Source organism: Pelobates fuscus, chromosome 9, assembly GCF_036172605.1.
Source record: "Pelobates fuscus isolate aPelFus1 chromosome 9, aPelFus1.pri, whole genome shotgun sequence".
NCBI lineage: Eukaryota > Metazoa > Chordata > Amphibia > Anura > Pelobatidae > Pelobates > Pelobates fuscus.
Window position 1 is genome coordinate 64,032,893 of NC_086325.1, and position 20,401 is coordinate 64,053,293.

At 41.5% G+C, this 20,401-nt stretch overlaps 1 protein-coding gene across 1 annotated transcript in view; it reads right to left on the reverse strand.

The window, feature by feature from the left end:
- The window catches only part of ADGRG4 (adhesion G protein-coupled receptor G4), a 146,182-nt gene that overhangs the window by 24,371 nt on the left and 101,410 nt on the right, over window positions 1-20,401 (reverse strand). The window contains exons 17-21 of the mRNA XM_063433434.1: window positions 17,291-17,412; window positions 13,215-13,483; window positions 10,764-10,872; window positions 8,377-8,657; window positions 7,487-7,588 (exon numbers count right to left, since the gene is read on the reverse strand). Of these exons, the coding sequence (XP_063289504.1) occupies window positions 7,487-7,588; window positions 8,377-8,657; window positions 10,764-10,872; window positions 13,215-13,483; window positions 17,291-17,412 (883 nt within the window). The remainder of the gene's footprint in view (window positions 1-7,486; window positions 7,589-8,376; window positions 8,658-10,763; window positions 10,873-13,214; window positions 13,484-17,290; window positions 17,413-20,401) is intronic.

Genomic DNA, 20,401 nt, shown 5'->3' on the forward strand with positions numbered 1-20,401 from the left:
TATGAGATATGTGTATGTTATATGTTAAAAATCAAATAAAGAAATTTTAAGAATAAAAAAAAAAAAAAAAAAAAAAAAATTGGTCCCTTTCCCACTTGTCTATCATATCTCTACATACCCCTTTATACAAGGGCATACAGATCTATGCTGTGGACTTAGAAACTGAGTTGGACAGGAGAACCCTCAGACAGGTGGTACTTCTGCTCTCCATTAGAGAAATATTCCCCAGCAAGAATTCCTCACGCTACCAGGGGAAATACACAGATGTCAGTCCTTTGTAATTCTGATGGATGCACTGACATGTCAGTGTTATTAGTTAGCATGTGAATATCTTTATCTTTATGGAGGACTTGCCCTGGTGGGGGATGAGTCCCCAAGCAGGGCCAAGAGCATTTCAGAGGAGCAAAACAAAAGGTGGACCTCCAAGTATGGGTGTACAGGACTACTAGAAAGATGGCAAGAAAGTATATAATAGCTCCAGAAGCAATTGAATTTATCTTTTATCTTTATGATAAATGTTATATCTGTTGCTTTAGGAGATGTAACATGTTTAATTTGTCGCATTTTTTAATTCTTGTTTTGTTAATGTAGCTATAACAATTTCAATGAGCTTCTTTTCCTAGTTGAAATTTCAGAATGTTCCCCCGCCACTTAACCGATGGCTGGGATCAGCCAGCCAGGGCCGCCATCAGGGGGTGACAACCGTGACAGTTGTTACCGCAGAGGGGGCCCAACACACTGCCTCTTCTCTTCTCCTCCCTGCTAATAACTCTCGCGAGACCCGGTTGCCATGGCAACACTCCGCGGGTCTCGCGAGAGTTATTGGAGGAGAGAAGAGGAGAAGCTGTGTGCTGCCTGGGCCCCCTCTGCGGTAACAGGATGCCGGGGGGCCCCACCATGCCACCGGACCACCAGGGATGGAATCTCCCCCCTCCCTAGACACAGGTAAGCAGGGAGGGGGGAGAAACAATTTAATTAATTAATTTTTTTTTTTAATAATGTTAAAATGCCCCCCCCTCCCTCTCCTCATTGGACATTTACACACACACACTACATACACTGACACAACACACACACACTACATACACTGACAAAACACACACACTGCATACACTGACACAAAAAACACACACACACACTACATACACTGACAAAACACACACACTGCATACACTGATACAAAACACACACACACACACTACATACACTGACACAACACACACACACACACACTGCATACACTGACACAACACACACACACTACATACACTGACACAACACACACTACATACACTGACACAACACACACACACACACACTGCATACACTGACACAACACACACACACTGCATACACTGACACACAACACACACACACTACATACACTGACACAACACACACACACTACATACACTGACAAAACACACACACTGCATACACTGACACAAAACACACACACACACACACTACATACACTGACACAACACACACACACACACACACTGCATACACTGACACAACACACACACTACATACACTGACACAACACACACACACTGCATACACTGACACAACATACACACACTGCATACACTGACACAACACACACTACATACACTGACACAACACACACACACACACTACATACACTGACAAAACACACACACACTACATACACTGACAAAACACACACACTGCATACACTGACACAAAACACACACTACATACACTGACACAACACACACACACTGCATACACTGACACAACACACACACACTGCATACACTGACACAACACACACTACATACACTGACACAACACACACACACACACTACATACACTGACAAAACACACACACACACACTACATACACTGACAAAACACACACACTGCATACACTGACACAAAACACACACACACACTACATACACTGACAAAACACACACACTGCATACACTGACACAAAACACACACACACACACACTACATACACTGACACAACACACACACACACACACTGCATACACTGACACAACACACACACTACATACACTGACACAACACACACACTACATACACTGACACAACACACACTACATACACTGACACAACACACACACATACACTGCATACACTGACACAACACACACACACTGCATACACTGACACAACACACACACTACATACACTGACAAAACACACACACACTGCATACACTGACACAAAACACACACACACACACACACACTACATACACTGACACAACACACACACACACACACACACACTGCATACACTGACACAACACACACACACTACATACACTGACACAACACACACACACACTGCATACACTGACATAACACACACACACACTGCATACACTGACACAACACACACACACTACATACACTGACAAAACACACACACACTGCATACACTGACACAAAACACACACACACACACACACACTACATACACTGACACAACACACACACACACACACACACACTGCATACACTGACACAACACACACACACTACATACACTGACACAACACACACACACACTGCATACACTGACATAACACACACACACACTGCATACACTGACACAACACACACACACTGCATACACTGACACAACACACACACACTGCATACACTGACACAACACACACACACTACATACACTGACACAACACACACACACTACATACACTGACACAACACACACACACTACATACACTAACACAACACACACACACTACATACACTAACACAACACACACTCTGCATACACTAACACAACACACACTCTGCATACACTGACACAACACACTCTGCATACACTGACACAACACACACTGCATACACTAACACAACACACACTCTGCATACACTGACACAACACACACACTGCATACACTAACACAACACACACTCTGCATACACTGACACAACACACACACCGCATACACTAACACAACACACTCTGCATACACTGACACAACACACACACACTACATACACTGACACAACACACACACACACTGCATACACTGACACAACACACACACACTGCATACACTGACACAACACACACACACTACATACACTGACACAACACACACACACTACATACACTAACACAACACACACTGCATACACTAACACAACACACACTCTGCATACACTGACACAACACACTCTGCATACACTGACACAACACACACTGCATACACTAACACAACACACACTCTGCATACACTGACACAACACACACACTGCATACACTAACACAACACACATGCTGCATACACTGACACAACACACACACCGCATACACTAACACAACACACTCTGCATACACTGACACAACACACACTGCATACACTAATACAACACACACTGCATACACAAACACACACACACTGCATACACTAATACAACACACACTGCATACACTAACACACACAGTGCATACACTTATACAATACACACACTGCATTCACTAATACAACATGCACTCTGCATACACTACACACTAACACACTCACTGCATACACTATACGGACACACGCTCTGCATTCGCTACACATTACCACACTCTGCATTCACTACACTAACACACACTCTGCATCCGCTACACACTAACACACTCTGCATTCACTACACTAACACACACTCTGCATCCGCTACACACTAACACACTCTCTGCATTCACTACACATTAACACACTCTCTGCATTCACTACACTAACACACTCTCTGCATTCACTACACTAAAACACTCTCTGCATTCACTACACATTGACATACTCTCTGCATTCACTACACATTAGCACACACTCTGCATTCACTACAAATTTACACACACACTACATTCATTACACTGACACACTCTGCATTCACTACACCCTAACACACACTCTGCATTTATTACACACTAACACACACTCTGCATTCACTAAACTATGCACACACTCTGGATTCACTATACTGACACACACTCTGCATTCACTACACTAACATACACTCTGCATCACATGTACACACAGCATCCACTACACAAACATCCTGTATTCACAGTACACACACTACATCCACCACAAATTGAAACATTCTGCATTCACTATACACACACACTGTGTCTAATACACACACTACATCCACTACAGACACTGCATCCACTAAACACATTTCATCTAGTACATACAAACACTACATCCACTACACAAACACACACTACATCACTGTACACACACTACATCCACTACTCAAACACTCTCTGCATTCACTACACATTAACACTCTGCATTCACTACACTAACACACACTCTGCATCCGCTACACACTAACACACCCTCTGCATTCACTACACATTAACACACACTCTACATTCACTACACATTTACAAACACTCTGCATTCACTGCACTAACACACACACTACATTCATTACACTGACACACTCTGCATTCACTACACACTAACACACACTCTGCATTCATTACACACTAACACACACTCTGCATTCACTAAACTATGCACACACTCTGGATTCACTATACTGACACACACTCTGCATTAACTGTACACACAGCATCCACTACACAAACATCCTGTATTCACAGTACACACACTACATCCACTACTCAAACACTCTCTGCATTCACTACACATTAACACTCTGCATTCACTACACTAACACACACTCTGCATCTGCTACACACTAACACACCCTCTGCATTCACTACACATTAACACACACTCTGCATTCACTACACATTTACAAACACTCTGCATTCACTGCACTAACACACACACTACATTCATTACACTGACACACTCTGCATTCACTACACACTAACACACACTCTGCATTCATTACACACTAACACACACTCTGCATTCACTAAACTATGCACACACTCTGGATTCACTATACTGACACACACTCTGCATTAACTGTACACACAGCATCCACTACACAAACATCCTGTATTCACAGTACACACACTACATCCACCACAAATTGAAACACTCTGCATTCACTATACACAGACACTGCGTCTAATACACACACTACATCAACTACAGACACTGCATCCACTAAACACATTTCATCTAGTACATACAAACACTACATCCACTACACAAACACACACTACATCACTGTACACACACTACATCCACTACTCAAACACACTCTGCGTTCACTATACACACTGCATCCGCTACACTAACACACTCTGCATTCACTGCACAAACAGTATCTAATACACACAAACACTACATCCATTACACACATTCTAATTCACTTCCACTATACACAGGGCCGGACTGGCCCACCGGGATACCGGGAAATTTCCCGGTGGGCCGGTGCACTTGGGGCCGCACAGTGCAGCAGCCCTTCCTCTCCCCACACAGTACACACAGTGAGCAGCAGGCACTCCAAAGTGACCTGTTAATGCTGCTCGCGAGTGAAGGATAAGGAGCAGGGAGGGAGGCAGTCCTGTGCCTGCCTGTCAGCCTTCACACACAGGAAGCATGTGACCCGGTAATCAGGCAGAGCAGGGCAGCCCACGCGGGTCCTCTGCCTTTTGCTTCCTGTGTGTAAAGTGCTGGCAGGCAGGGAGAGGAGTGGGGCCAGACAGCTGCAGGCAGGGAGAGAAGTGGGGCCAGACAGAGCTGCAGGCAGGCTGCTTCTCAGCCAGGAGCTGAGCGAGCACAGAGCAAGGTAGGATTCATAGGGTGTGTGTATATTTGAGTGTGTAATTGTGTGTGGGAGGTGTTTTTGAAGATATTATGTGAGTGTCAGTATGGAGTTCTGTATGTGTGAGTGTCAGTATGGGTCAATGTATGGATCAATGTATGTGTGAGTGTCAGTATGGATCAATGTATGTGTCAGTATGGATCAGTGTACGGATCAATGTTTGTGTGAGTGTCAGTATGGATCAATGTATGTGTGAGTGTCAATATGGATTACTGTGTGTGAGTGTCAGTGTGGATCAATGTATGTATCAGTATGGATTACTGTGTTAGTGTCAGTATGGATCACTGTATGTGTGTGAGTATGGATCATTGTGCGCCAGTGTATGTGAGTGTGTGGGCATCAGTACGTGCCAGTGAGTATCCATTAATCAAAAATCTGTGTTTATGCTTGTGTTTTTTTTTTTTTTTTAAAGGACATGTTGAATTAAAAAAATAAAATATAGCTTTGCTTTATCTATGTGATTTGTGAAAGTATTCTGCATAGATACATATGCACAAATGGTATTATATCACTATATATATATATATATATGTATGTATGTATATAAATCGCAAGCATAATTTTAATAATTATTATGTTTATAATATATAATATTTTAATGCATAATACACTTGGAAATTACACACACACACATATATATATATATACATATATAATGTATGAAGGGTTTGACATTTGCCAAAGGGTTATTACTAATAGTTTTAATTTTAAAAAGTGAAAATCTAAATTTCATAATTTAAACCAAAATAGCGGATTTGAAACAAAATTTTAACTTGGGTATAGTGACAGCTTGACTATTTAGCAATTTACATTTTCATTCACAAAAATATTAGTTTAGTGGATAACCCTGCCTTTCTCTCAGTCGTTCATTCCCTGGTATCAAACTACATACAACGAAGAGTGCAGTCATAGGAATGAGGACTAACCAAAATAAGATTAATTTAAATCAGACGTGCAGCAGCATTCAGTCAATGTTTCATTCCCATTACTGGACCTTTCAAAATTATAAGGATGAAACGTTGAAGTAAGATGTTGCACATCTGATTAGAATAAAACAGCTCTTTTGTTTATTTTAAGTCCTGTGAGTGCGCTCCTTCTTGTTGGTTAAATAATTGTAACTGTATATCTGTCATAGCTGGCACAATTTATGATGGGGCTGGTATAACATTTTTCCAGGGCTGCTTTTTATTCCCAGTCCGGCCCTGACTATACACACCACATTCAGTCCCGCATCATTGTCAGCGGACTAGGTAGGGCGTGGGCGGGCCCGGGAGGGAGGGGTCGGGGGGGGGGCCCAGACCTTGTGCTTTGTCAGGGGCCCCAAAATTTCTGATGGCAGCCCTGCAGCCAGCACTCAAGGCACCACAATGAATTGCGAGGAAAACAGATGAAGAGCTTATGCATTGGCACCTTATTAACTAGCACCTTATTAACTATCTAGTTCTGCTTTAACTTTCCTTTGGGACGGGGAGTCATAAAAATAAATTGCTCCTAATTTAACACAAAAAATCATTTCAAAATGGAATTATAAAAAGAACTATAAAAAAGAATTATGAAAAACACATTAACAAAGTCAGAAGGACAATTTTATTACTTAAAAATAAGAAAAAAGTTTTCTAAAATCCTGTCAAAAGAATATGTTATGTATCATATCCTCTGCTTTCTACCTGTGAGTCATTTAAAGTGTATAAATAGACATATTCTTACCAGAGAAGTTGTCAAGTCTAAATCTCCCACAGCACAAATGCATTCTCCAATGTTGCCTTACATTTTCTTTTATTAAACAGTGGAACACAAAGATAAAGAAACCTAAGAACAATACGGAAACACGTCAGTAAAACAGGGTACACGCGCACATCAGTAGTTCTTGGTAGACACTTTGCAAATTATTTAAAAAATATCTTCTAAAATGACCAAGATGTTCAAAGAGTGATCCTATTCAGTATTGTCAAAGTGTCTTAGATAAAAATACTTTTAATCCTTTGCCCTGGCCTGAACTGGAATATACATGTAATTTGCTTGATCTGTTATTTTCAAGATTAGAAAGCTACACATCTCACGAAAAATGGTCAACACAATTTGGTCAACACAACACAATACAAATGGTCAACACAACACAACACAACACAAATTAGAGGTTTTCATTTAATGTTACAAATTCAAGAGAAGTGACACTTTCCTTTAAATGATAAAACAAAAAGCTTTACTATACAAGGAGTGTCCAGTATTTGATCTATATATTTCAGAATTCTATGCCAATGTAGGTTAAAGTTTCACAAAATTCCAAGTCTGACATGCCAGGGTTCTGGCAGCTTGGATCTTAAAGGGCCCTAACAGAGCAAGTAAACATGTGATAGAGATGTGTGCCATCTAAGGAGCTGATCTTTCATAATTTATTAGGAACACCAGGGAACCCCTTCCATCCCATGGAGTAGATATCGGTGGGTTTGTAAACTACTTCTGTAATACTGGCATTTGAGTTTTTTAACTACACAAACACAACAGTGAATCCTATACTACACCTAGGTATCACATCTCTTCCCGTATTTGTTCGTTAGCAAATCTAATTGTAAAAGACATTCGTTCTATATATTTACCTTGTAATGTGTTGAAAATTACAAAAAGATACATAAACGCAATTCTTACAGAGCCCAAAGCAAAAAATGCAAAACCCCAGGTTAAGCCAAGTAAGAATGTGAGGCTGAGTGTGTTCTTAATGTCATGGAGAAAAAGGGCCTTCCAATCCTTCTTCTTCTTTGAATTCAAGGAGTTAATTTGAATTAGCACCACAATAAACATGGATATATTTGCAAGAAACATGACACAGAAATAGGCCACGACAGTGATGTAGAACACCAGGTCACTCTTGATCCAGCAACTACAGAAAAAGAGAGCATACACATTGGTATTCTGTGTACGATTCACACATTGCTATATGTTGGTTAGTTAATATTACATCAAAGCGGACATAGATTCAAATGAAGAGTATTTGTAGTAAGTTGGCATTTTAATGCTTATTAAAATTCAAAAGATATTAATAAAACATACACAAAACTTCAGGGTTGCAATTGGCCAATCTCTGTTCCTGATTGTTGGCCCCTTTTCCCCCTCCCCCTTTAGACCGGTGGGGGTGATCCTGGTCTACCCTCTGAGAGCCTTCCTAAACTGCTGAGGGTGTGCGGCATACCTGCTGACTGCACAACCAACACTTCAGCATGTACAAAATAGCAGCAGCTGCGTGTCACTTTGATGCCTGCGATGCTAATATTGTCCTGTACCACTTTGCTGGACTACTTGAGTTCTCATGGGCAAAGCTGAGGGCATTCCTGGGGCCAGCTGTAACAAAAGATCTGACAGATGGAGAGAACCTTCGGGCAGTGATTATGAAGCACGAAAGCAGCCTCTATGGTGCCGGGGCCCAAGTGGGGCACAGTTGCAGAGCGAGCGTGGTGCTGGTGTTGCAAGCTGTGAGTCCGGATCACCTGTTATGCTGGAACTGGGAACCACATAGGGGACCCCTGATGTCTGCACAGGACTTACCTGACTATCCTGCGGTAGCCAGATCGCACCACGAGAGAGAGTTGTATGGCCTACCACTGGGACGTCCTTGGAAGGACTGTGCAAGGACCCTGCAGGGTATAGGCTGAACTCAGAGCTAGGTCTCAGTTTACCTACTTGCAGTGAACTTCTAAATTTTTCACCTGTCAAGCAGATTTATCACTTTATATCTGTCTCCTTGTAGGCTCTAGCTTGTTTGGGGGGCCTTTTGGGGTTATTACTTGTGGATTTAGTTTAAGTGTTTTAAGCAGTAAGACATAGCCTGGTGTTATCCTAGAAAGTTCAACTTATGGTAGACATCTTATAACGCTTTACTGGTATAACTTCGCTTAACATTTACAGCATGGAATGTGCAGTTACCTCACATGCCAAGTCTATGTTTTCTTATGTTTTATCTCGCATGCGATTGCTATCGTGGTATTGCAAGCTTTTTGTCATGGTATGCGCAACAAAAATAAAGAATTAAAAAAATAATTATATATATATATATATATATATATATATATATCAGAATGAGAACAGGCATGCACATTACAAGAGGAAAAGTATATTCTTATCAGACTAGGCTGTTATGATGATGTACCTGGGAGAAACCAAACTTTTAAATTCACTAGGCAGTATAAACATAACGCGTACAGGCTAAGTGTTAAAACAATGAAAGCATGTTGAGCATACAGAGGACTGCCTATGCATAGGGTCAAGCTGTCAGAGATACTATCTGAGTACAGTAATGAAATGACCACCCCTGATAACAGAAACGTTGAGGCACAACACCACTCCCCAAAAAGGAGAACATTAAATAAATGAAGACTAGTTGCATGGCTTTAAAACAAAAGATAAGAATGAACTCGGGCAAAAGTCCTGCGAGTTTATTCAGCCTATTCCTCTAAGTGGCAATGCAGTTACTCCATCAGGGAAAACATCGCTACGGGCCTGCACAGGGCTGCAATTTTAAACAGTTCAACTTCTATTCATAAGTATTTCCTAAACATACTGATTTATTAATGTTTATAACTATCTTCGACATCAGAAAAAATAAATAAATAAAATAAAATTTTGCTACATTTACCACTTAATTTAATAGAGATGGACTTCCATCAGTGGAGCTAACTAAAACTTTTTGCAGGAGCTTCAGGTACCAGGGGAGGGTTTGAGAGGTGACTGGCAGGTATGTCGTCAAACTATTCTTACACAGTTTGACTACTTACCCCGGGAGGGTGCAATGGTACTCCTGCTAGCATAACTATACAGTGGGATGTAGTGGTTATGGTGGTTGGAGTGTTCATTTAAGTAGCTTGTTAAATTATTAGTTGCATCAAAGTACACATGTTAAAAATATTATTACAACTAATAACATGAACAAGAGTGTAATATAATCCTTATAAACAATGTACTTTAACCATAATTTGTTAAACATAAAACTCACAATGATTCCGAATTATCAGGCGAGACCGCAGATGCTTTTTCATCAGGTAGAATACCATAGGAATCTCTATCTATAGCCAGTACAATTGCAACTATTAAAGCAGGTATACCTAGCAAAAAAATATATACAGTCAAGCAAGTACATTTTGTAATATATTTAGAAATTATCCTAATGATATCCAAAAACTCTTACAGATATGATAACTGTACCCAACTGCAAAAATAATAAAACATCTGTACACTATTTATAATAGTTTAGATCAGTGTTTCCCAAACCAGTCCTCAAGACCCACCAACAGTCCATTTGTTCGCCAGTATCTTCATTGAAATAAAACAGGGACATACATAAATCCTGGATAGGACTGGCTTTGGAACCACTGCTCTAGAGTATATCTCCCAAGTTTTCCCCCATGCAGAATCAAGACTCTTTCTAGGGGGCATTGCCAATGACACAACTTGTGGGAGGGTCACACTTAATGGGGCATGTGAGCTTGAAGTCAGGCACGTCAAACTCACAGAACTATTCCAGTCTGGCCCACTACATAGTGCCTGCTGCACGTGCTTGCACTGTGCTATCTGATGATGTCTCAGGATGCGGAACATTGGGTAGCAAATCAGGATGGTGGGACAGTACCCTGCAATTGAGACTTTCCCACTGAAAGCATTACAGTTATGTTAGCGTTATAGGTATACAGCAGTATCGCAGTGTGCTCACAATACTGCTTCATGGTACAGTTTCAGATACAAATATTGAATTTCCAACCCACAAGTATAAAATCCAAATAGCTTTACTCATCCCTTCGGGGCCACTAAAGGCTATATAGCGTTCACCTTACATGTTACAGACACAAGTCACACAAATATTGCAGCAAAAATATCAACAAATAATAGCAGTATTTACTGTCTACGTAAAAAAAAATAATAATGAAAAAGCATATGGGGGTAAATATAGGGGTAAACGGCCATATAACTATAACGGGAAGTTTAAAATATCCCTTATAACTATACCCCCGCCAGCCATGCTGTGGGTGAGGACATGTTTACTAAACAATAAGCAGAAGGGCTACTCATTGTTATTTAATCTGCTGCATGGTCACTAGAAAGGGATTCAACCCATGAGGATGCCAGTCAAGTAAGGAAGTCAATCAATCAGAGAGCTCTTACCCACTAATTACCCACCAATTCAACGTGTGGGAAAACATTTATAAAGGCGTTTCCTGCCTTGAAATGTCAGTTTGTCGTGGTGCCCTTGATATACCAACGTGGATTATTTATTTGCCGCATGCTTTTACTTCTTTCAACGCTTTATTTTGCAATTCAGGTTTTTCTCATTTTATTAGTTGCGTCGAGTTATAGTGGATTTTTTTTTTAGGCCTTTTGTGGTTTTAAGAAGAAAGACGACTTCTGAAGTAAGTATGACTTTTTTTTTGCTTACAGCTTAGTTCTTTACATAGAAACATAGAACCATACATTATAGAAATGGGATATTTGATACAAGAATATTAACAGAGACAAGAGGTGAAAAGGGCCATGTTCAAATGATCTTATAATCTATGAGGATTTGAGATAGCCAGATATTTATTATTAGGCAGAAAGACAGAAAACATTAGGTGAATTGCCCAGGGAAACTTACTGGTGAGGTGGCCTGACCAGTATTTAATTTTTTTATTTATTTAATATCTCACCCATGGAGCCTATAAGGTAGTGAAGGTGGGCAAGAGCATGTCCATGTCTCTTAGTTGTAATACACCCCCAACTGAAGCTCATGGGGGAGGGGGTAGAAGAGTTGGCAATAACTTGTCTTCCACTCTGTGTTATTACATAGTCCCCACCTGCTGCCTTTTTAGAAGAGCCCCTACCAGCTGACCACTGATGTTGGCATTATTGAATTCAAAAACCCAGCTGGGGGCACAGGGGGACCAGTGACAGGTTTTCCTTGCAATATACATCCATGGGGATGGAGCCTGTTGTTTAGGAGACATAGTTCCATAACACATGGAGGCACAAGGGACCATTTACCCCATTTGGTATTGGGACATTCAGACATTAGTAAATAGACCCCTTATTGTGAATATGAGAAATGCTTTAGACTTGAGAAAGGGAGGCTCTCCTGAAAGCTTGCGATTCCAAGATTCTGTTAGTCCAATAAAAAAAGGTATTACAAGATACTAATTTCACCTGTAATGTTTTATATATATTTATATATTTTTTTTTTCATTTTTTACAAAATAATTTTATGTGTAAATCTCTAAGGCTTCCACAACAGCCAAAAATAGAATGTTTTCCTTTGTCAGTTTAAGTGTTTTAAAATACTTTGATAACTGCTTCCCACTGCATATAAGAAATAAAAAAAAAATAATAATAAAAAAAGGATAAAGGACAGAAGAACTACAGGACACACAAATCTAAGAATCTCGTAGCAAAATACTAGCCATATTAGCTTTATACATACCCCATCCGGCAATGCAGAATTTCAATATGTAGTTATGGATGTACAAATTGAAAACTTTGACAAATGCAAAATACATGTGCACGGCCTCTAGACCCAACCATGTGAAAGACGCCAGCAACAAGTAATGGAGAAGAGCAGCAGAGGTGATGCACAGGCCATGAATTTGGAAATTCGATATCCACGAGTTAACCAAAAAAAGTAGATTTAGCATTAGCAAAGAAGCAGACATGTTCATTAATATTTTTGAAGGGTAATCTCTTCTGAGTGGCCTACAAATAGAAATCAAAATGTGACTGTCACCAAAATTGTACAGGCAAATAAAGGTTTTATATGTATATGAGGACCTAGCATTACCCCATTGACCAACCCAAACCACCGCAGTCCAATTCATCCTCCCCAATGTTAATAGGTATGTTATATGGAGTCCTACAAAAAGATAAGAGTGCTAAAAAAGGCACACCAAACTAGGGGAGGATCCAGGGCTCAAATTGGGGAGAGGCAGTGCTTTAAATTTCTAACAAATTCTAACAGGTGGACAGATACGTCCACAGAAATACAGATGCACAAACAAATATCCATTCAGTAACAAATACCTGCACACACCTAGGCATGCATCTTCTGCCATTACTGATGCATTGATTGTCTCTGGTAGATCAATTAAATGCCTCCTTGGATGTGTAGCAGGTCTGACAAGTGGTGTCTCTGGCAATTTTTGCAATACCTTGAATACAAATATTTGGGTATACAGTGTGGTGACCCTTGAGTTATTCCCTTTAGCCTGCCAGATAAATAATACACTGGCTTAGGGAGGAGAGCGGTTTGCTGATTCTCTCCGCATGGATGTGTCAAACTAAACGCACTAAGATAAGTGACATGCTTATCCAGTTCATGCCATTGGTACTCAAGCTCGGTTTAAAGTTATTGTGGCGAAACCAACCTCGCCACTGGGCCCTGGAGAAGCCTGTTTGCTAGCCTCCTACCTACTGACTATGGCCCCTGGGTTATTTGGGGCATATTGTACTGTATATTGCTGCTACTGGCCCTTTTAACAGCATCTATGGACATATTGGGACTTTTGGGACTACTGTCCCTTTAAGACTGTGCTACATATTCTAGTGTACTGCCTGTAATATTATATGTGTATTTGTGTGTTAAGCTTAACCTGGGATATGTATGCAGCATTCACCTGATTGTTCGGTAGAATCACTCCATTCATTATATTGAGTGAAACTACCGAACAACCAGACCACCCAGGAATAAGTGTGCCTCCAATTACAGTTTGCAACAATGTTGCAAACGGGTAATTGGCAATCAGTGTAATGTATTCTTTGTCCTCTGGGTGGCCGCCATTCGGGAAACAAACACGTGGCGGCGGCCATCTTAAACTACCGAACAGCGGTGTTTTGCCGTCGAGTGTCTGGAACTAAAATCGGACACTTGACTAGGCAAACACCGCTGAGACCTCCATACTTCCAGAAATTCGTATAAAAACTACCGAATGGCCCGCCGTTCGGTAGAAAGAACCCCATAAACAAGGGAATTCATTCAAACCCTCTCCAGGCTCTATAACACAGGCAATTCGTCTGTTTTCATTCCCTTGTTTGTGACCGACCGCAGGGCCAAAATGCATGGAACTGTTTTCGGATACTTTACCCATGCGGTCGGTCAAATCTTTGGAACCCCATATCTCCCGAACTGTTCATCCGAATGACTTGAATTTTGGATATGTTTCCCCCCTGAATAAGGGCTATCCAGCGATGCTGGATTTAAAGGTGTACCCCCTGTTTTTGGGGTACATCCAGAACTTGGCTGAAAAGGTGTACCGGATAATTGGGTTTAATGTTATCTGAGGGGAGGGGATGTGTGGGCTGAACCATGTATGTGATTGGTTATTTTATGCCTCCCCCTGGGTGTGGCCTGTATGTGTATTATTGTAATAAAAGCCAGGCTGGATGAGACAGTCCAGAGTTCCTGTTTTACCCTCAAAGTGATGTGTCGTCTCATTATTGGGGGGAAGGATTTATTGCATGCTGTTCCAGTTAACTGCTAGGAGTACAAGCCTATTCGTATGGTTCCTATTCAATGGTCTACCGCATTCATATGCTTGGGAGAATTTAAAAGGTTTCTCGGATTCGGTGATTGTGGTGTCTGCCAGAGTGCTTGGAGTCCTCAGGAAGCACTAGGAGCATCCATTAACGGAGGTACCCGGTCGGGGTGCCAGGTGATCCGTTACAGTTATGTTTATTCTTGCTTCCACAAAATCTCTACGAGACCAGTACTAAAGACACCGAGCTAACTACTCTAATGCAGAGGGTCAGCCTGAACCTTTCAAACCTTTGGTGGGAAACACTAAAAGACAGCAAACAGGTTGCCCAAGAACTCGTTGACCAATAGCCACATAAACTACATAAATTAATACAAAAAGTGGTTAGAGACACCAAACTTTTATAAGTAATCTCTCAAATGGAGACATCCAGGGCCGGCGCGTCCATAAGGCGGCACAGGCGGCCGCCTTAGGGCGCACCGGCTCCGGGGGCGCAATATTTCAGTGACCGGCAGGAGGGAAGCTCTCCCTCCTGCCGGCCACCATCTCGGCTCCCGGTGCGGCGTGCGGCTGTGCTGTAATCAGGCGCTGCGAGGGAGCTCTAACCTCTCTGCTCTGCTCCCTCGCGCGCTGTCTGCTGATACCGCGGGAGCCGGAATATGACGTCATATTCCGGCTCCCGCGGCATCAGCAGACAGCCCAAGAGGGAGCAGAGCAGAGAGGTTAGAGCTCCCTCGCAGCGCCTGATCGCAGCCCTGCCGCACGCCGCCCAGCAGCCCCACTGGACCCCAGGGAATGATCCACACCAGCTCTCCAGGTAGGGAGGCTGGGTGGATATGATTTATGTATTAAAATAATTTGTGAATGTATGTGATGTGTCTGTGTGTGAGAGTGTCTGTGTGTGAGAGTGTCTGTGTGTGTGAGTGTCTGTGTGTGTGAGTGTCTGTGTGTCTGTGAGTGTGTGTGTCTCTGTGTGAGTGAGTGTCTGTGAGTGTGTGTCTGTGAGTGTGTGTCTGTGTGTGAGTGTCTGTGTGTGAGTGTCTGTGTGTGAGTGTCTGTGTGTGTGTGTGAGTGAGTGTCTGTGAGTATGTGTCTGTGTGTGTGTGTGTGTGTGTGAGTGTATGTGAGTATGTGTCTGTGTGTGTGTGTGTGTGTGCGTGAGTGAGTGTATGTGTTACTGTGAGTGACTGTGTGTCTGTGAGTGACTGTGTGTGTGAGTGAGTGTCTGTGAGTGTGTATGTGTCTCTGTGTGAGTGAGTGTGTGAGTGAGTGTCTGAGTGTGTATGTGTCTCTGTGTGAGTGAGTGTCTGTGAGTGTGTGTGTGAGTGTCTGTGTGTGAGTGTCTGAGTGTATGTGTTACTGTGAGTGACTGTGTGTGAGTGTATGTGTGTCTGTGAGTGTGTGCGTGAGTGAGTGTATGTGTGTCTGTGAGTGTGTGTGTGAGTGTATGTGTGTCTGTGAGTGACTGTGAGTGCGTGCATGAGTGAGTGTATGTGTGTCTGTGAGTGTGTGCGTGAGTGAGTGTATGTGTCTGTGAGTGACTGTGAGTGAGTGTATGTGTGTCTGTGAGTGATTGTATGAGTGTTGCATGTGAGTGTGTCAGTGTGTGTGTGTCTGTCAGTGTGTGTTTGTGAGTGTCTGTCAAATCAGTGAGAGTATCTTTGTCATTGAGTCTGTGTGTGACTATCAGTGTGTCTGTCAATGAGTGTCAATCAGTGTGTGTGTGTCAGATCAGTGAGTCTCTGTGTTTGTCATTGAGTGTGTGTGACTGTCAGAAGAACACTAAGGGACAGGGAAGGGAGGGGACCAATAATGGACGGGGAGAGGGGCTGGTTAAGAGGCACATAGGTGAAGATGTTATTTTTGAATGGGGGGGGGGGGGGGGGGCGGAAAAATACATCTTCGCCTATGTACCCAAAAATCCTTGCACCGGCCCTGGAGACATCACTTTATGAAATAATTTTGAGGTTTATATCACAACCTGCAATGTAACTCAGATATAAAATATGGAAATAATAAAGTTCAGTCTTACTTAAATGTCAGGTAGGTAACCAGAGAAACTCCCAGGAAAAGAGATGTGATGCCACATCCCACATAGGTCAGCAGGCTTAATGTGGGATCATAGAAACTGATATAACTGGCCCTGTAAATATCCTAAATGAGAAAAGTGAAAATACTTAATTAGTTGTAGTGCATTGAGTTCAGCAAACTGCATTCAATTAAATTTAGTACAGTTGAAGCAGCAAATTCAGTTATGGTGAATTAAGTTGGATAGCATTCTCTGTGGTCATACAGCTATCATAATGATGTGGATTATGTGATAAAATAGGCATTCTAAAGAACTGAAAATTATATTGCAAATTCAGGCCACTTGCCAAGTTGGAAAATTGTTGGAGAATGTTTCCAATTTGGCTAATTTGGCCCCAAAAAATGTTCACTTCTTTTGGCATCTTGGTATATTGAATGTGTCCATGTTTACAGCTCAGGTAATAATGGTGCTTGGTGAGGAATAAAAACTACTAGTCAATTCTAGCAGGGTTATTCACTGAAATGAGAATTGTCTGGAATTTAAAGTAAATTCCTATTTTTATTCCAAAACAGGCACACAAAAAAAGCTGAATTTGAGATAATTTCTAGTTCAGGTATTTTCTTCTATAATTAGACATTAATGTGGAATTCACTTTGGATTCCCAACAATTCATACAATTATAAATAACCTTATGAGCAAAATTGACAGCCAATGTAGATAGTATACAATGTATAAATGTGACTGTATTAAACCGATACATAGATTCCACAAGTGATTCAAACACTTGGAAAACACACATCCTGTTTTGAAATGAGCAAGCCATGAAGCTGGCATATGTGAGAGTCTCAGATTTTCTTAATCCCTCTCGTAGAAAAATTGAAGAAATCTGTATTAAAGGAAAACTATAGGGCAGGGATAGGCAATCTTCGGGACTCCAGATGTTGTGGACCACATCCCCATAAGGCTTTTACACCCATAATGGTAGCAAAGCATCATGGGAGGTGTAGTCCAAAACATCTGGAGTGCCAAAGGTTGCTTATGCCTGCTATAGGGTCAGGGACACAAACATGTATTCCTGATCCTATAGTGTTAAAACCACCATCTAACCCTTCCTTACCCCCCTTGCCTCCCTAAATATAGTAAAATCATACTTGTATTCAAGTCTGCAGCTGCTGCATCTGCCCCTGATCTGCCTGCTTACAGCTGACATAATCAGAAGTGAGTCTGTGAGCCAATTACAATGCTTTCCAATAGAATTTGCTAAGACTGTCAAGGAGGCAGATCAGGGGCAGAGCCAGCACAAGTCAAACACAGTTCTGGCCAATCAGCATCTCCTCATAGAGATTAATTGAACCAATCTCTGTGAGCAAAGTTAAGTTTCTGCATGCAGAGGGAGTAGAGGGTGAATGGTAGTACTGCACAGTGTGCAGCACTGCCCTAGAAAGCTCCTCTAGTAGCCATCTGAGGCGTGGCCAGTGGCGTTATCCCTAGGCTGTAATGTAAACATTGCATTTTCTCTGAAAAGACAGTGTTTACTGCTAAAAGCCTGAAGGGACTGATTCTACTCACCAGAACAAATACAAAAGCTTGTAGTTGTTCTGGTGACTATAGTGTCCCTTTAACCCCTTAAGGGCACATGACATGTCTGACATGTCATGATTCCCTTTTATTTCAGAAGTTTGGTCCTTAAGGGGTTAAAGTGCAAAATGGAAGAATCCCTTATAGAAAACATAGAGTATTAAAATACAAAGTATATACACTTACTCTAATTTAATCTTACAGAAATGAAAAAAAATCGATAAGATAAATATTCACTTTACATATCTGTGATTTAATGGACTACAGGCTCTTAAGATAACATTTCAGATTATATTATTTTTAGGTTTTCTATACAGGTTCATTTTTAAATATTGTTTTATCATTTGCATTTGTTCTATTTCTAATTGTCAAATAAGGAATTTCTATTAAATAGAGAGTATATTATCTGTGAATCTGCTGAAATTGGTAGTTACCATGTATCTAACAATAGTTTTGCTATCTACATAACACTAACCCCATTAGGACCAATAATTGTCTATGCAGTTATAACAATGTGGCCTCCTGGTGTCCAATTCCAAAATGGAATGGCCTTTTTTCTTTTGAGAGTGTATGGAATGGCTGGATAGATCTCCCAAAACTAAATGATGACATACATCTTCAACTGCGCTCTCTCTTCTGGCATTGTCCCTGCTGACCTTAAAAATGCCACTGTAGTACCGATCATGAAAAAACATCTCTCGACCCGTCCTCCCCCTCTAACTATTGTCCCATATGCCTGCTCCCTTTTTCCTCAAAGCTACTGTCTCACTTCCTCAATTCCAACTCTCTCCTTGACCCTCTTCAATCTGGCTTCCACCCCCTCCACTCTACCGAGACTGCTCTTATCAAAGTTACTAATGACCTAATCGCAGCTAAATCCAAAGGCCACTACTCCATACTAATTCGTCTTGACCTCTCTGCTGCCTTTGACACCATTGATCATGCTCTCCTTCTTCAAACTCTTCAATCGCTTGGTCACTGTGACTCTGTGCTCTCGTGGTTTTCCTCTTATCTCTCCCAACCTCATTCAGTGTCTCCTTTTCTACTACCTGTACGCTGATGACACCCAGATATATCTCTCCTCCCCGGACCTCTCCCCAGACATTCTGCAACGTGTCACTGCTTGCCTTTCTTCCATCTCTGACTGGATGTCCTCCCGCTTTCTGAAACTACATCTCTCTAAAACTGAGTTCCTTGTCTTTCTTCCTTCTAATACTGATCCTCCTATTTTGCACTCCCTTCAAGTTAGTGGTCTCCACATCAGTCCATCCTTGCAAGCGCGCTGTCTTGGTGTCATACTTGATTCTGGCCTCACCTTTGAGCCTCACATCCAGCATGTTACCAAGTCCTTTAGATTCCATCTTTAAAACATTGGCCGTATCCGCCCCTTTCTTATGCAAGATGCTACTAAGGAGCTTGTACATGCTCAAGTAATTTCCCACATGGATTATTGTAACCCTCTCCAAATTGATCTTTCCAAAAACCGTATAGCCCCGCTACAGTCTGTAATGAATGCTGCCACCAGACTGATTTTCC